Here is a 25,702-nt window from a genome sequence, read left to right as displayed (position 1 = left end):
CGTTTTATTGATGTTTGTCTCTTTATTTCCACATACTAAAACGGCACCTTTTGACGATATTAATCCTTCACGTAAAAATAAACACTGGTACAATATTGAGAATAGGTATTAAAGGAAGATTTTCCAATTAAATATTTATTAACTTTCTCATCAAAAGCAATCAGTGTTTGGTCCGATAATCTAATCTTTTGCCTCATTAAAGCATTGTGAGTTATCTCGCTTTATATTGCATTCAATTAACTTCATTGATTGCATCAATAAAAATATTGCGGTACAGATTTACAACTACTAACAACGCCATTAAAATTTGCGTGACAAAGATAAGCTAAATTATACTGTAATTAGTTTAACCATAGATAATTGTACAATAAACTTACTTTGGCTAAACAGTTTAAGAATAGTTTTATTTTAACGCTCAAAAATATATCGGCATCAAACCTGAATTTTTACTCTAAATAAAGAGAATAATTTAAAAAATGAAACACGTTTCATTGAAGCATATAATTTATTTCTTATATTAAGATTTCACTTAACTCAAGTATATGATTGCGACACAAAATACTATTAAAGAGATCAACAATTACACAATTAATACCAATTAGATTCAGATTACTTTTTAAATTTCAGAATTAAACTGATAAGAATAATAGTTTAGAGAAACAATCCTATGCTGCCCGATAGTGACCGGCAGTTAGTTAACCAATTTTTGCCTATCAGAGTTCAAAATTAAACCATTTTTGTGACTGAGAACTTTTAGTAAGATTGTGTGTAGCATGTGTATTATTTTATTAAATAGTAATATATATTACATTAAACTATATTGGATAGATTTGTAAGACTATTAATATATGAAACAGTTAGCGAATAAATTATATAAATATACTTAAAAACAAATGAGGAATTTTGTTTAAGTGAATTTTGTCTTAACAAATACTGGTTTTTTCATACTTTATTAATACTGGTTTCACAAGAAATTAAGTACATATACCAATTATAATCTAAAAAATACGAACAATACAAACAATAAGGTTGGCCTTAGCAACACAAGTACCCCAGGCCAAATATTCCGTCATACATTAATAATCAGTAATGACTTTTTACAATTATATATAGTCCAGCTCTATAGGCAAAAACCTGTTTTCTGTCCTTACTCCTCTAAAGTCAGTACTGAATACAAAATTATAATAAATTGGTGGGTATATATGTACCTATGGAGTTTTGCAACTGACAAATGTATGGAATAGATCATGCTCTACGACGTATTTCGTTACTGTTACGTTAATTAATTAATGTTACGCATTTACGCTTAATAAATAATACAAAAGCAGTGATAGCCTAGTGGTTAAGAAACTCGGCCTCTCGATCGTGGGGTCCGAGGTTCAAATCCCAGGCAAAACCTCTGATTTTTCAAAGTTAAGTGCGTATTAGAAATTAATTATCACTTGCTAAACGGTGAAGGAAAACATCGTGAGGAAAACCTGCATACCTGAGATTTATTAAAAAAAAAAGAAAAATCTCAAAGGTATTTGAAGTCTACCAATACGTACTTGGCCAGTGCGGTGGACTATGGCCTAATCCTTCTCATTCTGAGAGGAGACCCGTGCCCAGCAGTGGGACAGTAATGGGTTGTTGATGATGATGATGAAATAATACAAAAAATAAGTGAAATTACATTTCCTACAATTATTTACCACACTACGAATTAACACTCATACATATTTTTAAGGTACTTATACGCAGCCGTGTAATTTGGAACAAAAAAATGGGAATGAATCAAGTTAGTTATATTATTATTCTAAATACTTCTAATTTTGTTACGGAAAAAATATACTTATATTTATTGTTAGTATCACAAATTGAGTATTGTTGAAAAATCTAATTTAGTTAATACGGAATCAGAAATTGTGCTAAAGCTACTTACTTTTCTGTTTCATATAACATAAAGAAAAGGCTAAATAAATAGTTAAATTACTAATGTTACTGTTAATACATTATTTACCGAAGCACTTATTTCTTTCCCATTTCTCGGGTTCTATTAGCTGCTGCTTCAATAGCATTGATCAGGGAAGCTCTGAAAATAAAAAAATAAAAATTATGTAAATTTTAATACACTTATGTATTTATATATATCTTATTTTAAGTATCATATTATCTTATACGTATAAATATCATGTTTGCATTATAGTAAATCGTCTACTTCATTTTTTTATTATTTTATTTATTCGAAAAAAAAAAGGTTAAATCAAAGGTACATTTTAAAGAAAATTAAACATTCTATTTTTTTTTAATAATATTTTCACCATAAAATACAACATGAAGAGCATTACTACAATATAAATGTACACAACTACACATACCTTAATTTACCATTCTCTAGCGCTGTAATCCCACATATAGTGGAGCCACCTGGTGAACAGACTTCATCCTTCAAGACTGCTGGGTGCTTGCCGGAGTTCAACACCATCTGACCACTTCCCAACACCACTTGGGCGGCTAACTTGTTCGCCTTGTCGCGTGGCGCTCCTTGCTTCACCGCTCCGTCAGCCAACGCCTCTATAGCTACGTACAACTGAAATAATATTGTTGAGTTTGAAAACATGCACAGGTAAACATAAGAAAAGTAACAAGTAATTACAGAGCATAACATAAAACAAACTGAAAGACAATACAAATTGAAGCAATACATTTTTAATGATGACCAGTGTGGCAATTTTTTTGGTAATTGTTCAGATGGTAAGTGGCTACTGCCGCCCATGGACATCTGTAATCAACCCCAGATAGAATAAGATATTCCTAGTATTCCTACATGAGGTCGGCCACAGATGCGCCGCTATCCCTGAGGACTAAGCTGGAACGCCTCGGAAAATTATGTCTCCCTTACCACACCCTTCAAAACGGAACAGGAGCGCTTAACACTGCAGTTAATAGGCAGAAATAGGTGTGGCGGTGGTGCCGCCTGGGTCGAACCACAAAGGGATCTACCACCTCCTATAGCTTTCCTGGTTATGTTTCTGGCATACATACATAAAAATAATGAATTTAAATTTCTGTTCTGGTCTCATGGTAGACCTTAGGGAGTAATCATGATGGGCTTTGAGTGCAGGAAATGTTCTTTATTTATATATGTTTTTAAGAGGTTTAAATGAAATATGACCAATGTACAAAACAATGAACACCTAATAACTTACAAAAGCGGGACCGCATCCAGTTAAGGCTCCTAAAGGGCCCATTAATCCTTCCGGAATTCGCTCGACAACCCCACAGGGCTGCAAGATTTTCTCTAGTAGTGTACACTGTTGATCTGTGACAGTGTTATCCGGTGAGTACAGACAAACCCCGGCACCTACTGCCATAGGAGTGTTGGGCATGATTCGTACTACATTTACTTGTAGAGGTAACAAATCTACAGCCTGAAACACGGGAAATATACACATGATGATTTTATCTATGTGTACAATAATATGTTAATCATAATATGCTGCAGTGCTAAGTACCAAAAGAATATAAATATTATCATAAAAACAACATTAAAAATTCAATCACCATATCTATTTTTGCTTGTAACAGTAGTATGAGGCTGCAATGTTTCGGTTTAAAATTGCAATAATGTTAAGATGCCAATGCATTTGTGATTAACTTTAGGTAGAAATCTCATTTGGTGTTAGATATAGATCCATGGTCAAAGGCAATCTTAGAGAAACTTTCATTTCTTACTATGAATATAATTTAACAATAAAATCGTGTAAAGAAACTACACTGAATGAATTCTATGCACAATTTAGATGATTAAAATATCAGTATATATATAAAAAACAATCACTTTAGACATATACCACATACCACATGATAACAACCACAATGCCACACATAAGATTATGAATTAAAGTGCAGTTATCATAAACACTCACAACAACATTGTGTTTGTGTAACAATAGTATATGAAGGGTGAGGGCATATGCATGCTATCATTAAAACTTGTATATATATTATAATATTTTAAATATTCTATTAATTAGTCCTACATTTTGAACTTTAGTAGCTCGGAGACACCCAATGGAACATGAATTAAAAAACTGTTAATCCTCACATTCTTGATTAGAGTGACTATATGGCAATGAATTATGGATTGGCACTGTTTAATTAATATAGAAAGAGCAAATTAGAAGCTGGCGTCTAAATTTTATTGCTAGCATGAAATATCGCTAACATGTTTTAACTTCTGTACATTATTTGAGTAGATAAATATATGGTTCAATACATTAAAGTTATGTATATGGTATTGTTAAAATGTTCAACTGTAATTATAGGTTACGTTATTGATCTTTTGGCCGTATTTCGACTGGCAATATCATACACATACACCATTTTTGTTGCATACTGTTTAGGGTCACCAAATTTCTAAAATATGGCAATTTTTCAATTGCCTACAGTTTCAATCATTTAGTTTTACACCATCTCCTATACACCTAACTAACCTTATTGACTGTCATTACAGTAGCATGCACAATAAGGATTAACTAACCTGCCGCAACTGTTCAATATTGATCCCCGCCAACATGGACACAAAAAGCAGATTTTTGGACAACACATTATCAGGCAGAGTATCCAGACATCCCTGTATAGCATTACTCAAGGCACCAGGCTTCACACCCAGAAACACCACATCACAATTACTTAATACTTCACCGTTTTTGACAGTAACATTGGCTCCTAACTGCTTATGGACCTGGAGGTTCTCTAAGTGTGGTCCAGACACCCAGATATTTGATGGTGGGTATTTACCTAGAAATTAAAAAAAAGATGAGAAGAATTTGACATTTTATAATTTCAATTAAAAAAGCAGTATTATTATAATTAAGAAGAAGAATATAAAAACAAGACAAATAAGAATATTATAACCACAGAAGGCCTGTGATTAGATATAACAATGAAAGATGGATTTTCTTTCAATTTTTGTTACATAACTTTAAAAGCTGTATAAAAAAATGTGTCAAATAAAGTATAAGGCATAAATAAAATAGGATTTTTTTATATAATCGCACTGGGCCCCAATGCTCTCAAGATACCACTGACTACGAAAACGAAAACATTTTTTCGTGCAACTCTAAGCACTAAAGTAACATGACGGAAAAATAAATGTATTAGCAATTAGCATGTATATAATGTAATTTTGGCGAACGGAAAATTCTATGTAATTACCATACTTCAACATTCCCTTAATAATTGCTGTAGACATATTACCACCTCCGATAAATCCCACATTAATTGATAATTTATTGGATATTTCGTCATTTTGTGTTTTGGTAGACATCTCCTGCAAACAATAATTAGTAATAATATAATATTCAAACAGTTTTACAAAATTAACAACAGAATCTTCTTCATATAATGAACGTACTATTTTATTGCATCTATTTATTTTTATATTTATAAATACGTAAAAATATTTTTTTCGGTTTCACCTTTTCCTATTTTTAATAAATAAAACGAACTTACAAATATCAAAGTGATGTTCCTCAAACTATGACAGTTCTGAAGTTCTGACGTGACATAAATTCATCTGACATTCTTACAGGTATACAGTGTTGTCAACTCTAGAAAATCCCTATTGCTGTACTCACCATCAAAAGTTGCTATATAATGAACACTAATGAAGCTGTAATGGTCCTACGGCTAAGTTTTCTTTAGTTGTGTTCAAAGAGTATTATTATATACAGGTTAAATATGTCTGCAATAGGCTACTGGACTTACTTATATCAAAATAATACACTATGATGTTTATATCTTAAACTTCTTGGTCTAAACACTTAAAATAGCTAATATTAATGAATATTAATTCAAAGGTGGATGATTTTTGTAGAAATTCACTTCTTTTTATTGCTATTATTCAAAAAGCGGATACCGCAATGCGCCATTTACAGTAACAGGCGTGCTTGCTTAGTTAATACAACCACGTGTTAAATTTTAAAGTTTGCTTTTGTCATCAGACCATAGACAAATATGTACAATACGTTGGTTGTACGACAATAAATTGTATAATTGAACAATTATTTTTATATTCTTTTATCATGCTTCAAATAATTTAATACATTTATATAGTATTGTTTTAATAATTAAATGTTATTACTTCTTCGGATTTAGAGAATAATACGAAATTAATTGCGTTCATGTCAAAATATTAATAAATTAAAAGTTTCAGAGTCTCCCAACGATATGGTAACACTGAATGTTTTAGTTTGTGGCTTCATTTTCGTGGATGGGGTGAAGGAGTGTCGTTTTAACAATTTGGTGTCGTTAATAATTTTAAAATGCTGAAATAGTGCTAGAATTCGGAAAGTGCTCAAATATGTGTGGTGATAGTGGTTCATTTTATTATAGTTTGATTGAAGTGTAGTGTCCAACATGTTTCGATGTATACCTTTGTTCAAATGTAATCGCCAAGTGGAATGTGTAGACAAGCGGCACTGCTCGTTGCCAACAGTACCTGAAGACATTTTGCGATATTCCAGAAGTTTAGAGGAGCTGTTTTTGGACGCTAACCATATACGAGATTTGCCTAAGGTTAGTTTTATCGTGTCCTTATTTTTATATCGGTTGCAATCGTGGGCGTTCACCTTATCACTAGGTGTAAATAATATCAATGGCTCTACCTAAATTGCGTACCAACTTTGCATCGCCTTTTAATCTGTCTTAGAACAGCATGTATGTGAGTAATAATTATATCACATTTATTGCAGTACTTACATTCATGTTTTTAATGATAATGGAAATAGTCATGTAGGGTAAACAACCCTTTACTAATATAAACAAAATGTTTATATTAAAGCATAACTAAACCTTAACAATACTCAAATGCATCATATTGTATGATGTATGTACAAAATATTAATTATTAACTTATTTTTTTATCTTGATGAAGATATGAAAGATAAGGAAGTAAACATTGTTATCTTAGATGCTTATGATAAACACATTCCAACTTATATTTTTATTTAACAACCAGTCAGTAAATATAGTAAAAAAATAAATATGATTTAAGCATTGACATACTTCCTAGCCCTCTGTGTGAAATGTTTATCAATAAAACAAACAATTATTTCATCATTATGCTTGATTTTTGGAGGGAATCCATTTTATTTTCAACTCTGTACTGTTTCTATACTTTATTGTTATGCTTCACTTAAAAAATGTTAAGTATGTCTTACAGAAAAATGTTAGATAAGTCAATATATGTACTGACTTGAATTATATACTTAACATGAATCCATGCTGTGTTCTCATTTGGAGGCTAAGAGAAGCCAATGCAAAACTATTCAAGAAGTCTTTCTTAATGTGCTTAATATATACTAAGATGCAACTTTAGATATATCTCTTAATGTGCTTTACAAATCATTTTTTAACACATTTTTATCTACTACGACTTTTCTACAGTTGGGCTCATTTCTTATCCCAGAATATTAGTAGACTAAGAACATATAATATGCTGCCTAAAAATGTGTTAACATTGTTTAATGTAATAAAATTAAATAATCATTATCTATTTACATAATTACTAAAAATGTTCATTGATAATGCCATGCCAATCAGTTTACATTCAACCCTGTACTAGGATTTCCTGTACTGTGAGCACATCACCTTCATACAATCACATACACACACATGCACATATTTTAGATATTATATCTATTTACAAACAAGGACAACAAATGTTCTCAATGTATTGGTGAACATAATCACAAAGAGACATTTAGTAAGTTAGCAAAACATTTCCTATACTATTAAAATAGTAATATCATAAATTGATATTTGCCCTCATAATATTAATTTTACTTGGTCCTTGTCACTTCTAAAAAATACCATGCAAAGATCCCACAGAAACTAATGGTTGGGAAATAGATTATTTATTACTCTGAAATGTGGTTTATAATAATATAGATGGGTAATTATTGGATGCATATTCCTGCATTTATAATAAGTAGGTACATACATAATTACTGTCTTGGGTCAAAGAATAATCGTAATATCCACATTGTAATTGCATGTTTTTATCGTCATATTGTGCGCAGGGTAATATCACACAATATTAGGAAATATCCATTCATTTTCAACAGATTACATATATAGTAAATAGTTTTATGCAATTATCAATAAAGTGACACATTAACACTACTTTTACTATTATGCAAGATCACTGGATCTTAGTAAGTAGTATTATGTATACTTTTGAAATAAACAAATGTTTGTGTATGATGTAGTTCTATATTGGGAAAACTATAAATAACTGCTAAGCTGATTACAAACTATCGGAGGTTGTAATGCTCTATGAATGTAACCAAATTAAATATAATCTTGTTTTGTTCTCTTAAAAACTATTTTAAAACAGGAAAGCTTTGAATATACATAGTTTCATGTTTTTCGAAAAAATGATTGATTTGGAAGCATTCCATAATCTTATTAAAAGAAGTGAATTATTATTCACTTTGTTTCATCAGTAATATAGATGGATTTTTTTACATTATTCTCATTCTAATGCTTTCAAAAATTACAGGATAGTCATATTGGTGGCAATTAGGTATATCACATGACCAAGAAATATGCTAGTTATGGTCCACAGCATATCAAAGTTTCATTGATGCTCTTTAATTTCATGTTAAATGTTAAAGTCAATTTACTTGAGACTAGTTATAAAGTTTTGAAATATATACATATAAAACCTAGTTATTTAAAAACCATTAAATTGTATTTTTCCTGCACAATATAAAAATGGGTTTTTATGTCTTGACAAGGTAAAAAATACCTATCAGTCAGATAATACAAGCATAAGGTAACATTAATAGTTTTTTTTATAAAGTCCTAAATTAGAGAAGACTGCATAATAAGTGTCTGTTTGAGTAGTGGCAGATAAGTCAAGTATGTTTTGCTTTGTTTCAGAATTTCTTCAGACTACATCGGCTGAGAAGATTAGGTTTAAGTGATAATGAAATACACAAACTTCCAGCTGATATACAGAATTTTGAAAATTTAGTTGAGCTAGATGTATCTAGAAATGGTAAGTGCATTTTCATATTATATGCATGAAATATTAATATAGGTAATTTATAAATTACTTTTTTTATAAAGCAGAAAATGTGCGATTGTTCTTTACAATTTTTTGATTAAAGATAGATAAAATGCAGGAAAAAAACAAGACATTTAATTATTTTCGTAATTATATTTTAATCGTATTTAAAAAAAATATGGCCGCCAAACTGACGTGATAAATACTACAGTCCTCTTATTTTTCTATTTTCATAGTTATTTACCTACCGTATTTGAGTGGATTATTAAGTGATGTAGGTTAACTTACGCCCATCTGTCCCTGTAGTACCGGGACCAGAATAGGGCTACGGTATCCCCTGCCTGTCGTAAGAGGCGACTAAAAGGGCTTTAGGGGTTGCGGGCGGCAAGAGTGGGAGCTCAAACCGTCCAGCAAGCGACCCCGGGAAGGACAGCGGTTTGTGTGGTCGCATATCGCTGTAATCGCCAGGGGATGTGAGAGGAGCATAAATTGCTCCCCCCAGGGCAGAGCCCGATAGAAGGGCATCGCGTTAGGAGGACTCCGGTTGTGTTCCGTTGGAGATCCCGGAGTTCTCCACCAAAAGCTGAGGACGGCCACCAGGGGGGGAGGTTTTAGTGCGGTAAAAATCCCACATAACCCGGCGTCACTCCCATGGCGTCGGGTACCTTTTGAAGGTTTCCCCCACGTCAACAAACAAAAAAAAAAGAAAAAGAAAGGTTAACTTACGCCCGATAATCAATTTATACAATGATTTGCGTACAAAAGATCGAAAATTTACAGTTTTTGCCTAACTACTATAAAATTAGTTATTACATTGAAACAAAAATCTGATAAAGTTGGACGACTTTTCGTTAAATGATTGTTCAATGTTGAACATTTAATAGCGATGTTCACTGTGATGCCAACATAGGAATGTTTTGGAATATGGACCGGATGTTGGAACGTTCCCGGTGGCTGCCACACAGAAAAGGCATCGAACCTTACAGAGAGGTGAATTTGACGCTATTCGTATGCGAGTTACGTGCTGATCCGTCACCCGCATAGCTCCGCGTACGGTGCAGGTGCGAAAACACCGCGAACGATATACCACAAAAAATGTTACTATGCAACGCTTAACGTTGTAGCGAGGAACGGGAGTGACCTATCACATGGAGTTATTTATATGAAGGTGATGTGGATAAAAGAGTACATGGTTTATTTATCCTGCACCTCGTTAAATCTTTATCCTTTTTTGTGATGGGAGAGGGATGAGCTTATTGATTTTCAATATCTTTGCCGCACATGGATATTTTTAAAGATTTTACATGCGGCCTACCTCTTACGACTAAGCAGAAACGTGTATAAATATACAATACAACAATACAATACAATCTAATTTATCATTAAGAGGCGTAGGAGAGAATTATACAGTAAAATGTATTATCCGTATAATAATATACACTTTTCGCGTCTCAACGAAATTGTTGTAATTATCACGTCAATCTCCTTTATCCCATTTAAAAAAATCCTTATAATCTAAACTATGCTTATCTTGTTATAGTGTGTTTATTTTTTCCGTTAGTAACTATATTAATTATGTAGAGAGGTACCATAACCATTATGTCATTAACTTATGATTACGATAATTATTAAGACGATTATGATGTTAATTACAAATGTTACTAACAACTCACCAATATTACTATAACTAGGCGGCGTTCGTGATTTATATATTAATATTATGTCAAACATTCCGAACGAAATATTTGTTATTTTGTGTAACAGTCGTTCCAATCTTTTATATTTTCAATTATAACATTTATGTAACTAAGTTAATTGTTATAGTTTCTATTCACTTCACATTTTTATAATATAGGAGTAGTAGACGAACATGCAGTCCACTTCATGGTAAGTGGCTACTGCCGCCCATGGACATCTGTAATTAACCCTAGATAAGATTAAATTTCTACCTGAGGTCGACCTCAGATGCGCCGCTACCCCTAAGCTGAAATGCTTCGAAAATGTATGTCTCTCTTGCCACACTCTTCACACTACAACGTAGCAGCGTTTAACACTGCTTTGATTAGGTAGAAATTGGCGTGGCGGTGGTGCCGCCGGTTCGAACCTATGCTTCGCTTTTATATGAGTTCTTCCACCTTTGACACTACGGTACTTACGCTGTTTTACAGTGGGGTACTGTTAGTATAAATAACAGTTCAACATACACAATATTCCCACGTAATTTAAATATAACTGCAGTGAAGTAACATATCGTTCGGTAACCTCACGTATAAATACAACATTAATGGTCGACAATTGGAAGCAAAGCAATAAAATTAATACAGAGTTACATCTGAAGGTTTTTTGATATTGTATACCATGTCACTAATATTATGATATGAATTGCAAGTATAAGGGAGTGATTGCAGGTGAATATTCTCTGATTTCGTGACAAATATCGCAGGCTAACTTTGCACGTAGCTTCATTGAATAATCGACTATTAAGTGCCCATTAAACGCTGAGTCATAGCAAATTATTGATGATCTAGGGCTGGTTCAAGTTAAATTATTATTCAATCATCGCTTAACTTCGTTGGTTACTCTTGTTGGCGCTCTCTCTGAAGATACTTGTAAATCCGATGACTGAATAAAGCGGCAAGCAAATCGCATACTACGGATAAACAACTCGTGTCGTATAGTGTAAATATTTTATTCAAAATAGTATCGGACGATAATTCAAGTAGCAACCATAAACTCCCTACTGAGTGCGTCTTTAGAATAATCTTCCCCACATAAAGTAGGCAATGAAATGAACTTCCTCTTGTGGTTTTCCCACAGGCTATGATACAAGCATCCCCATAGTGGGTACAAGACTGTATTCCCACCGTCATTGACCTCAGTGGCTGGATGATTTGTTTCTAGTAGGTAACATAAAACATTGCTTGCATGTGTTGTGATTTGTGGATGCCATGGACAAATGTACGAAGAGTACGTAATAGTTGGACCTACATAATGATCTAAATTCATTATTCAGCTGTCTTAAACGTGTGAGTTTTGAACCCGGTGCTCTATGCATGTTAGATCTTATGGTGACCAATGCGTCATATGGATCAATAACGGTACACTATACCGCATCAATTAATGTAAATTAATGATTATTTATTTGAATTGTGATAGACAATAACGTGAGAAAACCCGCACAACTTGATTTTTGATAACCGCTAGCAATTGTACGCATTGAAATTTATTTTTCATTACTGTTGTTGTATAAAGATGACCTTAAATATACGCGACGAGAGACCTTACTATAAATTTCATGATGTTACTCGGCAATTGTTCCATTGAAACTGAAATAATACACAATTTAATTCACATTGAGCTACTGAGAGAACAGCAGACTATTTACACGCTCAATATTATCAAAAGGGTATAAGAAGCTTACAACTGTTGTATAATTTGTATCTGTCCCAAAATATATACAGTGACGTGTTACGTTCGTGTTTATTTTACAATGTATAACTGAAAATTATTTAGAGAAGTCCTTCAGTGCAATATGGACACGTTTAGATATTTCGATTTTCGTAGAAGTAACTGGTTGGATTTAAATATGGTAATCATCTTCGTTTGTGTAAAAATACCACTGTGGTCACTTATTACCACGTGGTTACTTTATTTTTACTTAGTTTAAAGTATTACGTGCGACATGTTTAAATTTTTCAAAATATTTTAAAGATTAATTGATCAAATATAGGTATATAGATAGATTAAAAATTAAATATAAACATATTTTTGGAAAATAATATCTTAAAAAAATAATGAGTATCTCTGTTATTTTGATACTTCTTTTTTTTAAAAGGGCTTATATGCAAAATTAAACCCTGTTTTAATATCGTCTTTCATCAAAATCAAAAATCAGTCTATTTTTTATTCCGGAAATATCAACTAAATATGTTTTAATTTTGAGCATGTAAAATTGAAATAAATTGTCTGTTGTACTGAAACTTTACATACAGGCAAAATTGCTAACAGAATGTTGTATTAGATATCATAACAAACTGAATATTTAGTCTACGTTTAGACAGTATAAGGACACAAGGCTAGCGTATCTTGGCCTCGGACGCATTTGCCTCCACGTCTATAATTTAGCGCCTTCCATACACAATGAACATTTCAGCACATTCAATGATCAATGGGCAATCATATGAATACTCCGTTTCATAACTTCTGTATGGATGTTCACTACAATGAAAACTAATAGTGCTAAACGATATTCATGTACGATTGTTGGTAGAATCATTTGTAAAGTGGTAATGACGTTTTCAAATATAACGATACACGGTATCGTTATTGCCGATCTAAATACCTCTCTCGCCAACCCCTTACTATCCCTCCAGTCTGAAAAGTTTTTAAGCTATAATTTATCGCGCTGACGAAGTACGGATTGGTAGACATCGCACGCTTAATAGAATTTATTTAGAAGAACTTTCAGGTGTGTATGTTTTCTTAAGATATTTTCGCTTACCCTCAAAGAAGGTCATAATAAATTCTAGGTATATGCGATTGGAACCCGGCACTCCCAGATCCAGAGGTCAATTTTGAAACCACTAGGTTATCATTCCTTCTGAAAACCTACTTCATAACAAACGCGACCTTTTAATGTAGAGCAACAGCAATATTCTTTTCCTGAAATAAAAACCAATTTCTCGTCAAAATTAAAAAACTCTTACAAGGTTTCATGATTAAAGAGACTTTGTTTTAATGAACTTCTTTGAGATGCCACTTGATGCTCGCTGGCTCTTTAAAATTAAAAGCTTTTGTGCTAAGGAGTAGGTAGTTACTTATTTATAAGGACGGTGTAATTATGCCTTCAGATTACGCGAAAAGAAACATACTGTTTATTTTATTTTAAACGCGCTTCTTTTGACACCAATGTTTTATATAGATCTCATTAAAATGAAGCACTTTTATGCTTCCTACTGTAAAGATTTAACATCTTTACACTGACCTTTTCTTAAACATGTTAACGCAATGTTTTTCTTATGAAGGTTTCACCAACAATTGTCTCTTAAATAGATGAATGTTCGGTGGTTATGGTTATTGTAAGTTACATAATACGTGACCCCATTGCTAGACCTTCATGTACCACTTGTTATAAGCATGTTTACTCAAATTCAAAATAAATTTTCCTTTACGACTTCTTGTAGGTAATTATTGTTTACGTGATCTGCCACACGTTACTTACAGGTATCAACTGAATGCAGTGGTTTTGAACGTCGCGTGGATTGTAGTGTAGTGTCGTTTAAAATTTAGCAGTCAAATAATTAACATTTACGGCTCGTGTACCCCGTCAGGAAGGAAGTTCTTCTTATCTCATTGCAATATTGGAATAATAAGACAATATAGCGGCCGTGTAGTTTAAAGTGACAGTAAATACGTTTTAGGGAAATTTCCATGTGTTCAATATTTTTTTTTATTAATATAGGAGTTGCAGATGCGCATATAGTCTTCCTGATAGTAAATTATTACTGCCGCCCATGGACATCTGTAATGATCCTCAGATAGGATTAGATATTCCTGCCTAAGGTCGGCCACATATGCGCCGCTACCCCTGAGGACTAAGCTGGAACGCCTCGGAAAAGTATGTCTCCCTTACCGCACCCTTTAAACCAGAACACAGCAGCATTTATAGACTGCTGTTATGAGGTAGAATTAGGTGTGGCGGTGATGCTGCCGGGGTCGAACCACAAAGGGTTCTACCACTACCACCTTTAATGATACAACCGAAGGCACATGATGCCCGTGTGTTCGAATATCAATATTCGCATCCACGCACACACTCTTATACTACTTTTTAACGAATTTTGTTTACGTGACGATTTTCTACCATCCAACTCCTACCGCAAGTCGCGTAAGGGAACTTCGTTCCAAAAAAACATCTCGCACTGATGTAGTTCCTGCTGTTATTAGGTTGACATATTTATACAAACTGAAAATAACATTTCCTTCACGACTTCTTCGTAATCATTGTTTACGTGATTTACGCTACATATTAAACCTAAGTACTTAATGTTTATTTCATAAGGTTATATCCTGCCATTACGTAAATTACTGACATTACGAAAAACTACTACAAAATGAGCGATAATGGTCTCGTTGTCGCTGATAAACGATACCAATTTACTTTACATGCAGTAAGATTATAGGAACGACTCTACAATATCCGGTAGTTTGTAATGTTTTATAAATTACATAAGTAGCAAGCGAGCATGCAGTCCACCTGGTAAATTGTGATTGGAAATTGGCGCCCATGCACATTTATAATCAACCTCAGAAAATTTGAGATTCCTACCTAAATTCGTTGCTAGCCCCGAGGGCAAAAGCCACATCGGCCTGCTTTAATGCCTCGCCCTTGCCACGCCCTTCGAGCCAAAAGGCAGCAGCGCTTTACAACTTCGTTATTAGGAAGAAATAGAAATAGGTAGCTCTGGAGTCGAAGCGCAAACTATTTTACCGCCTTTAAAATCACCTGGATGTATAACGAATTTCATCATTAAAATAGTCATATTACATTTATGTTTCTACCAGTCTTTACATTCTTTAATCATATCTCGGTCTATCATCAAACCATAAACCTGATTTAATTAAAAATGCTGAACAGAAAATGGAATGAATCCAATATTGTTCGTTTAATAGTGTGGAGAATACTTGCGCCGCTGGTATGTTGTGAATATTACTGTAATAAAGGCTCGAGTGAGGCAAGTGGCGTATCGTAGCAGTACGGTACGGGTACCGTTTTAATGTCAATCGCGAGGTCTTGAGAATTTTGTACCTACGAATCAAGTAATCTAATATATAAAATTCTCGTGTCACAGTTTTCGTTGCCATACTCCTCCGAAACGGCTTGACCGATTTTGATGAAATTTTTTGTGCTTATCCGGTATCTATGAGAATCGGCCAACATCTATTTTTCATCCCCCCTAAATGTTAGGGGTAGTACAACCCTAATTTTTTTTTATTTATATGGCAACACAACGTTTGCCGGGTCAGCTAGTAATAATATATTTTTCCCACTCAGTATAATATCTTTAGCGGAAAGTTTCTCGGTCGTACTGTACTAAACCTTTTATCGCACTATTAACGACTAGTTGTATTTTTATTGGCTTGACCATTTCAAGTGCGCTGTGCTATTTGCGTACAGTCTTCTTCAATTTTACATGCTTCATTGAAGGTAAAAAGTTGCACATGTCCCCTTAAATTCTGCCCTTCTCAAGTGTCCCGTCAAAATCGGTTCGTTGGCCCGTATAAACACAAACATTTAGAAAACCAGTTTTCACAAGCTTTTATTTATTATGTTTAGGTATCTTGCAAATCAGTGTGGCACGAGGCAGTTGGTTTAAAATTTCGTTAGATCTTTTTAATTTATTACAGATATAAAAAATATAAAAAAAATGTTTCCTAATTAAATGATTTTATTAAGAGGAAAATTCTGGAATTGACAATCGCTTTGGTTTTTCGTTATAATACATAATTAATAATAATTGTAAACATGACGTAGTCCCATTGTTGGTCATTGATTTGTTGTTTACCTAAATTTACCTATTCATAGAATTTACTTCAATAAAACACTATTATATTGGTATATTTAGGAGTGATTTGAATTAAAATACCATTAAGACGCAAACGGTCGGATTTACAGTTGATCGGAATGACTAAGCTAAACCGCTGAAGAGTTTCGCACGATTAGACGAGGGTAAATGAAGTATCTATACATTCGGCAAAAAGGGGACCGTTGTCTAATGAATGTCCAACGGACAGATATTTAGGAAACATTCCTAAATTAATCCTATTTAGCCCTTTGATGAATGGATCGTAAATATACATTCTAAATGGTTTATAAATTTTGTTATTTAGCTATTTTGCAAACGAGTTTTCAAATCATTATAAGGGTAGAAATGTTTATAGTAGAATATATTGCTACAGTCGCTATTTGACAAATAATTTTGTAGATGAAAAAATGTACAAGAAATGTCGTGTTACATATAATTGAGTTCAAATAATGTTCATTAACCGCTACATCAGCATAAACGTAAGTTCATGGCGTGTGCTTTAATTGCGATCCCCAGCGACCCCTGCAGATGAACTAGATTTCCTGTTAGGCCAGCATTTGTGGTGTTAAGCTTGTACAAGTATAACCCCGTATTATTCACAGTTAACTGCTCCGCTCTAAAAATAAAACAATGCATAAATACTTCCGCCACTTTGTGACATGCTTTACGGTTTTCATGTATAAACATAATTAAGATTTTTCTTCACATAGCTCACCAATTAAGTAGGTACGGTTATGGGATTAATTGTCGCCGTGTTATTTATGATAAACAAATACTTTGCAGTACGTGCCTCGACTCGATTTATAATTCAACCTGCGACACCGACTTTAACGTTTAGGTACGTACCGTCGTAACTCGTAACTTGTATCGCGTGGAATCTCTGGCACCACCTGTAAACAAAGATTCATGCTTCCTTCCTGAATTCTTACGAAATAACCAAGATAAGAAGCTTTGAGTCGGTGAAATATTAAAGTTCCTCGGTATAATCGGGAACCATGTAGATATTTCAGGCTCACGTAAAGTTGTGTTTTTTGTTAAAGTAAGTAAGTTAGATAGGCTGGTGAAAAAGTATGTTGGCTAATTTTGGAGTTAGTTTTAATTTATATACAATTTTGATATCGTGCATTGGGATGTGTGAACTCAGCGCATGTATATGAACGCATATTTTCCCTCGTATTGTTGAGTGCATTCAATGTTACATACAGAGTGCATTAGCTCCATGTTCCTATGGCTTATTCGGCTGTTGAACCTTGCCACCATTGTCCTCGATGCTCCCACGCCGCGCCGAGCCGCCGCCAACCCGCCCGAGTTCCGACTGCGAACACATAGCTGTCATAACACACTGATCAATATCTCCTGCATTCCAGCCCCATTACATGCTACACGATACGATGCACGCTATCAACAAGTGAAGATTTGCCGGCACAATTGTGAATTGAGCAATTTTTGTCAATCATCCCGTGTAACGTAATAGGCTGTCGAATCACTAGACAGTGAGGTCACTTTTCGAACCGGTCTGGTTACGCCATGAAACTTACGAGCGTGTAATTCCGATAGATATTTCTTATTGTTCGTCTTTTCGTAACAATCCGCAAAAAGTCTAGACGAGATATTTCCTCGTTTCACCTATACCAACATTTTAGTAAAGTCGGTATAGTTAACACAGCCTTAAATGGTGGGCAGGTTTATGTACTGATTTCAAAGTACATAAGAACTACATGCATTGAGCACACAAAAAAAATAAAATTTTAGGCTCTAATTTGTAACAAAAAATACAAGAAGTTTGTTATTGAAAGTAAGTAAAAAACAGAAATATAAAAACACGATAAATGGTTAATACAACTAGGTAGTTAGGTTTAACTATTGTGGAAGTCTAACGTCACGCGCCGAACTAATTACGGTATCCAAATTCCCACTTGCGTAAAAGAGCACTAAATTATCGCCTAAAAAGCAATAAAACGGGGCCGTCAAGAGATTTTAATGCTAAGACGAATCGCACATAAATGTCCGCAGGTGTGACTAATCTTTACAAACATCCAGATAGGGTTACTCGGTGTGAACAAATTAAAATGCCTACACGTTGATCGTATAAACAAATCTGGTCCGAAACTAAACTTTTAGCGGCACGCATTGCGCGCAATCAATCGTCTGTTTGTTTATGCCAGCTGCTTAACTTGCTCTTTTATTTTTAGGTATCTTATATTAACATTTTTAACGTAAGTTCCGGACGCCAAGATCGGGAATTGTTGCCTGAATAATATAATGTATGCGCATTTTATCCTGTTTGTCTTATGAGATTCGGTTTCCAAACTAGCTTGCAGTGTACCTTATGTTAAGTTGTCACTGTCTCCTATGGACGTCTGTGGCAAATTTCATATACACCTGATTTTAACAAAGGCTGATAACAGATTTTGAAGGTGGTAGAACCCTTTGTGGTTCGACTCCGGCGGCAGTATTAGGCTGCTGTGTTCCGTTTTGAAGGGTGTGGTAAGGGAGAAAGACTGTTCCGAGGCGTTCCAGCCTAGTCCACAGGGGTAGTGGCGCATCTGTGGCCGACCTCAGGTAGGAATATCTAATCCTATCTGGGGTTGATTGCAGATGTCCATGGGCGGCAGTGGCCACTTACCATCAAGTAGACTGCATGCTCGTCTGCTACTCCCATATTATAAAAAAAAAAGATGGGTTGTTACTCCTGAAGACTAAGGTGGTCGTCTCATATTTAAGTTAGCCGGCATCCACACCCTTCCACCACAACTCAAAAATGCTCGCTTCTCACAACAATTGGGTATAGCAATTGTACCCTTGCAGAACCATACTGGCTCACACTTTTCAAAGTTTTGAGTGTAAATATTGGTAGACTGTATTTTCGTTTCTTATTTGTACGTTAATGCGACACAATTGTTTATGCGCATATTATTATATTGTTGTAGTAGAGTCGTAAGTAGGTACCTACTTGACGTATGACCTTCATATGATTAATTTGATAGGTACGTCTATGTACTGAAAGCTTCCGGCTTTACAGGAACCAAGGCTTTAATAGGATAGAAAAGTACTAATTTAATTAAGCAAATATTTGAATTTTTGCAAAAAAAAAATGTGCAGAACTCAATCTACAACTTCTTGTTTTAAATATAATGACGTGGCAATTTTGAAGTACGATATGGTAGAAGCCTCCATGTATTGACTCCGGGGCTACCATCGCATTACCTATCTCTCCATAATAACAACATACTTTCCGTATTGCGGTGTTCTGGTTTGACAAATGTGGAGAGACACATAACAAGGAGTTTCATCTTAGTTCGAAGGGGTAACAACGTATCTGTACCGCTCTCAGGTTGGACTCTAATCCTATCTGGGATTGATTAAAGATGCCCATGGGCAGCAATTGCCAAATGCCATCGACTGGACTGCGTGTTCTCTTGCTATTTTAATAACATAAAATATAATGAAGATATTTGTAGATTTATTAAAATTTATGTACAATGTACATAATTATTTAATATAGGTCGGCATTAGTTTACCATAAAACATTGTTCAAAATATTAAACTAATTGCTCAACTTAGTTTGAGTTAATGTTTCGTAGTTTTCTGAGTTGTCTCACGGTAATGACACGAGCATTGTTATGTATAACGAATTAAGTAACGGTTGTGTTTGCCGCACAACAATAGCACCTGTTTGCGCAAACACCGCTGTGCTTTCGCTACATACTCCAAGATGTACCTATAATTGGAAGTTGATAACGTAATCACGTTTCGTTGTTGTTAAACGTCGATTTCAATGACGCCCATATGATTACTTAAATATCACCATCAACCCATCAGTCAAATGTATCATTCTACTCTATCTATTATTCAATTATATTAATTAAGTTACTTGTGTTATGAAATGTATTTAATTATAGAATCTTTTAGTTACTACTGTGTAAAATAATAAACTGAAAATGAAAAAGAACGTAGAGAAAATATCAAGATAGAAATTGAATACTATAAGGCGCTGTTGGCTGCAGAAGTGTAGGTGTAGTGTAACGCTATCTTTCCATTTTGTAATTAATTAATCCTATTTGCTAGGTTAGTGCAAACACTCTTTGTATTTTTAACTATTTATTTTAGTATTGTGAAAAGTAATTGGATAGACTCTTGTATTTTTACTCATGTTATTTCGAATCAATGCTATATTCGTTCAAGATATAAAATTCATTGTTCGTTCAATTTTATCTCTTATTCCAAAATAGTAATATTTGTGAAGCTACGATGGACTTGTTCTCATTTTTTTCATATCTATAATCTCTGAATACAAGGATTAAGAACGCTAGTATAGCAGCGGTATTGTATCGAGCACAAAATCTGACAACTTGATGGTGTTCACGTAGCGTTTAAGAGGGCTATTCAAAGTGCTTAGTGCGCTTACTATGCACGCTAGCGTGACCTGACAATTTGTGCTAGCGTCGCTTCTCTCACTGAGCTCCATCGATGCATAATGTCAGTAAAGCATTATACTGTATCCTTGTTCACGATTACGTCGCTGTCTGAACATCATTGTTCTTTTCAATCCCTTTGTGACCGAAGAGTAAAAGCATAATTGATATTGTTTCTTGTTATCCTTCGACAATGAAAATACACCGCTATTTGTTGTACCGTAACGTTGACTTCGGATTAATATTGTTTATTTCCAAGTCTGTTTCCATTTGATATTGCAGCACAGAGATTGTATAATAGAAAATAAGCGGAAGTAGTCAATCAAATATATATTTGTTATCGCGTTACGTTTTAGCTTTAGAAAAAAAAGGAAGCAAATCTAGTTTGCTATATAGGTATCACTAACATGTTACTGTCACTGTTTTTAAAATAATACGTTAGGTTATTGTGTATTTGTAAGTAAACGGAAACTAAAATATCACAGATTAAGATTTGTATTTGAATGATATTATGAATGAAGATTAATGTCGTTGAACTTAATGTTTTTTATTTACGTACAAAAAGTGCAAGAAGCTGTAGTATTATATACTGTGGAAATTATAACAATAAACGAAAACACTAAGATCTAATTAAACGGAAACCAATAAAATATAGAACACACAATATCTTAATTTTGATAAAAAGAGGCCGCATATTCTGTTTAATTTGCAAGAAACTGCATTTTTTTTATGTTTAGTATTGTTTTTTTATAACTTGAAAATAAATTGAATAAAACTATCGTGGTCAAATATCACGTCTTGTGGTTCTATACAATCAACGTAGTTATTCCAACAATTGCTACTGGATTTCTACATGTAGAATGCAGTCATCTCGCTGATGGAGACTCAACTATTACCGTGGGCAGTGGATCGGCACCGTCCACTCGCCCGTCGCTTTGTACTCCAAACAACTCAATAACGCTCTAATGGAATTCCACCGGATAGGGGTAAGCCACCCGAGGCTGCCACCCGAAACGCGAATAAATAACTTCCAATTCGTTTTGTTTTTGCAAAACCTGTTTATATACAGGTGGCGATTGGACATGCAAAACTAACCTTTGATGTCTCTGTTTATACGATATGGCCTTTGTTTGTCAACTCTACTTTCGTTCGTAGACATAATGGATGGCGTGCACGCGGTTATAGAAAGCAACTAATAGGACAATCTATTTTGAACATTGACTGACATAACCTATTATACTTTGTCTTGCGTAATCAGAAACATAACTATGAAAGAACTGTGTGTTATCGTGAATTTCTCTCCCTTTTTATTATCATAGCATATCCATATTGTATTATTAGCATATGTCATTAACTCATTATACGTTATATAGTGTTAGAGTAGGCATTTTCCCTACAATTAGCAATAATTTAGGTGTAAAATGATTATTATCGATATGCATATTGTACGTGTATTCGTTTAACACTCGGTCGCTTGTCTGACGTCAATCCTCATTGGGAATGCTATTGTTAGTGGTATCCCAGCTACCGCACAGTTTACTTTAGTTTTAACATATTATTTATACACCTGTACGAAAGATCTAATTTCATTACTTTCCTGAAATTCCAATCAATTTCCAAGCTCATATTTACTTAATAGCAAAATATAAAAAACATTCCTTGCGACTTCTATGAGTAATAAGTTAAGATATCTTTAATTCCGGTTCCGATTTTTTGTTTAATACATGATATTCTTCGCGGGGTTGTGTCCAACTTCCACTACGCGGGAATTCTCGTATTATATCACTCTTTCTAAAGATAGTACGTTTATTTCGATAACAATTATCACATTTTTGATAATTATTATCAGTAAATAAATACACGTTTTAACACAAAACCCAACCCCACAGTTTATATATAAATTAGTTAGTGTTTAATTACGCCGGAATTGAACCCGGAAGCCCTTCAAGTCTACTAGTATTGTGTCACATGGGGTAGCCAACCCTTTTGGTATCAAGAAAATTAACAAGGCACGAGTTAAATATGCGCAATAAGTTTAACGTTTATAATACTTTTCGGTGTAACTTAATTCCTTGACAATATCTACTCGTATTTTTTATATAATAATGAAGTGGTAATGTAGAGATGTTGGAACATCTATACAGTAAATTATCATTACAGGTTTAATTGGCCACTGCCGCCCATGGACGTCTTGTAAGCAAGCTCTGATAAATCCTTGCGTTGCTTATGTTGCTACTCCTGGAACGCCTACGATAAGTATGTCTCGAAGTGGAATACAGCAGCGTTTCACACTGCCGTTATTAGGCAGAAATAGGTGTGGAGGTACTGTCCCCTGAATCGAACAAAGATGTCTGCCACCTTCAACTTACTTTCATCAATTTATGCTTACTATATTATTACATGTGAATATATCGAAGCTTTACAAATATGTTTATTTTACCGGATCCTTTGTGTGCCTCATTACGTCATCCTAATATCAGTAATTGGTAAAGATTCCTTTGCGTTCACCAAACCGTTTGTATAGGTATTTGTGTGTTAACTTAAAACAAGAAGTTATTTAATTTGTCGACCCGCGTATCACAATGATCACCATACCGGTCTGCCATGCAAAAAGGGTTCGAACCCAGGTCAAACAGACTGATTTTAATATTACCTACTAGAATCTTAAGCGCAGAGCATAAGCAAGACATATACAACATGTTCCTTTTCAATTCACTTTAAAATTGCTGCAAATAATTTTGTGTTCTAATTATATTTCTAAAAGAATATTATTCCTAAGAACAACCATTTATTTAGAAGGAAGTTATTGTAGGCATTGTTAATATTGAAATCTCAATTTTAATTTCAACTGTAATCTCAGATTCTCCGCATTGTTTATGTAGCTTCCTTTGGTTTCCCGCGCTTCTTCCCACTTACAACCAAATTCTGTACCGGATATTACGTCCCCGGCCATGTGGAGTCAGATCGGAATTGCCAATCATCTTGCTGAGCGACATTCGATATTCTAACGAGCTAACCACAAATATACAATCTTGGCTAGTGGAAACGTAATGAGCACACATTAAATATCAACATTCCAAAATATTTAAAGATTAAGAACCATTAGTTTATCTATTTTATTCATTAACTCTACACACGAGTAGTTATTTTCTGAATAAATCACACCCGTGCTTTGTGCAGTATTACATATATCCTAGCTCTCTTTATTTTGTCCCTGTAGTTTCGGGACCAGAATAGGGCTACGGTATCCCCTGCCTGTCGTAAGAGGCGACTAAAAGGGGGTTTCCGGGGTTGCGGGTGGCAAGAGTGGGAGCTCGAACCGCACGGCCAGCAACCCCGGGATGGACGGCGGTATGTGTGGTCGCATACCGTCGTACGCACGAAGGGGAAACTGCCCTTCGTAAACAAAAAAAACCTCTCTTTATTTAATTGCAAGTAGCAAAACAACTTACAGTCTGCCTAAATTTAAGTGGTCTCTAATGTCCACAAACATTTGTGATCAACGGCAGTGTAACATGCGTTCCTACTTCTGAAAGCTGAGTTGAAGCACCTCGTTCAAGTTCAGTAATGTCAAAAAATACTAAAGATAATTATCGTAGGATTACGCTGATGTTTATAGTGTTTGTACTACCTACTTCTGTAAAACTTATAAAACGTAAAACGTAAACTACAAATTATCAAAATATTTCAAATAATTTCATCTCGAAATAAATATGTTATTGCTTACTTAAACTAGTATAATTCAATTTTCTTCTTATTCATGATTTAAGAGATAAGTCTCATATTGTGGTTATCTGGGGCGTAACTGTCAACAGCTACTTTTTACGGTCCAATTAAGCTTAACTTAACTACTTACTTTAAAATTTCGTCTATTTATTTCTCTTTAAACGTTAAGAATTAATTCTTACTCCATTATACTTTGAGTAATTACATTTTTGTCATGAATTTCCTATATTTTGAAATTTTAAATTCGATAATAGAGCTGGTAGAGAAGACCTAACATTAGACCTGCCTATTATGTATATGTTATATGTACCTATGTACATTATTCTTTATTCTAATTCTTCTAACTCCACGGAAATTAATCGTTTCAATCCAAAACTGTTCCTTTAAACAATGGAGCTTGGGGTTTATTTGTATACTTTTGTTATTCGGTTTTTGGTTCGTTTGCAGCTTCAAAATTACTGCAAACAATGACCTAAAAACCATTTGTTCGCCCGTTATTAAACCATTACGTAGATTGTTTTAGTATAATGTTGACCTCTAAGATATTGTGTTTATGATTTAACTTACGCTGGTAAATTTTATTTTAACATACAATAACACCAACAATTCGCAGATTCTTTCCGCTTGAAGAAGCTCGATTCGTTGTTGATTATGTAAATATTGCTATGTTTTTCCTATAATAAAATTAAGTAACGGTTGTTTAAAGTTACCATAGAAAATTAGAAATATAACACATAGTCACATAGTAATAAAGTATAGGAAGCATTGCTATGTTTATGGATATTAAGATCGGCTAAACATAACTGTAGCAATGATAAATAAAGATATAAGTTATGTTAGTTTATATTTTAAAATTTAGAAGGCCTTCGTAAAAATAGGTAATTTTCTTTTTGCTTGACTTTCGTACAATGTTGTAT

The 25,702-nt window shown here is 34.0% G+C and overlaps 2 protein-coding genes across 21 annotated transcripts in view; one reads left to right on the top strand and one right to left on the bottom strand.

The window, feature by feature from the left end:
* Nucleotides 1–525: 525 nt before the first annotated feature.
* P5cr (Pyrroline 5-carboyxlate reductase) lies at nt 526–5,583 on the bottom strand. Of its 3 annotated transcripts, none has more exons than XM_073073059.1 (6): nt 5,399–5,542; nt 5,200–5,314; nt 4,523–4,782; nt 3,189–3,410; nt 2,358–2,569; nt 526–2,071 (listed from the first exon to the last, which is right to left on the bottom strand). In XM_073073059.1, the coding sequence occupies exons 2-6, from the start codon at nt 5,309–5,311 to the stop codon at nt 2,008–2,010; spliced, it is 870 nt and encodes a 289-aa protein (XP_072929160.1). In that variant the 5' UTR covers nt 5,312–5,314; nt 5,399–5,542; the 3' UTR covers nt 526–2,007. The 3 variants fall into 3 exon arrangements, with proteins under 3 accessions (XP_072929160.1, XP_072929161.1, XP_072929159.1); XM_073073060.1 differs by having other exon boundaries at nt 5,463–5,481; XM_073073058.1 differs by having other exon boundaries at nt 527–2,071; nt 5,497–5,583.
* Nucleotides 5,584–6,224: 641 nt separating this feature from the next.
* scrib (scribble planar cell polarity protein) overlaps nt 6,225–25,702 on the top strand; it is an 87,947-nt gene continuing 68,469 nt past the window's right edge. For 10 of the 18 annotated variants that reach the window (XM_073093995.1, XM_073093994.1, XM_073093991.1 and 7 more), the window contains exons 1-2: nt 6,227–6,561; nt 8,932–9,049. In XM_073093995.1, coding sequence (XP_072950096.1) covers nt 6,403–6,561; nt 8,932–9,049 — 277 coding nt within the window. In that variant the 5' untranslated portion in view covers nt 6,227–6,402. Of the gene's footprint in view, nt 6,562–8,931; nt 9,050–25,702 lie in introns of all 18 variants that reach the window. The other 8 variants (XM_073093980.1, XM_073093979.1, XM_073093993.1 and 5 more) reach the window with 2 other exon arrangements.

This window comes from Epargyreus clarus, unplaced genomic scaffold (genome assembly GCF_041222505.1).
Source record: "Epargyreus clarus isolate Ecla_fem2 unplaced genomic scaffold, WU_Ecla_fem_2.2 ptg000005l, whole genome shotgun sequence".
NCBI lineage: Eukaryota > Metazoa > Arthropoda > Insecta > Lepidoptera > Hesperiidae > Epargyreus > Epargyreus clarus.
Note: the sequence above shows the minus strand (reverse complement) of the source record. Positions and strands in the feature narration are given on the sequence as shown.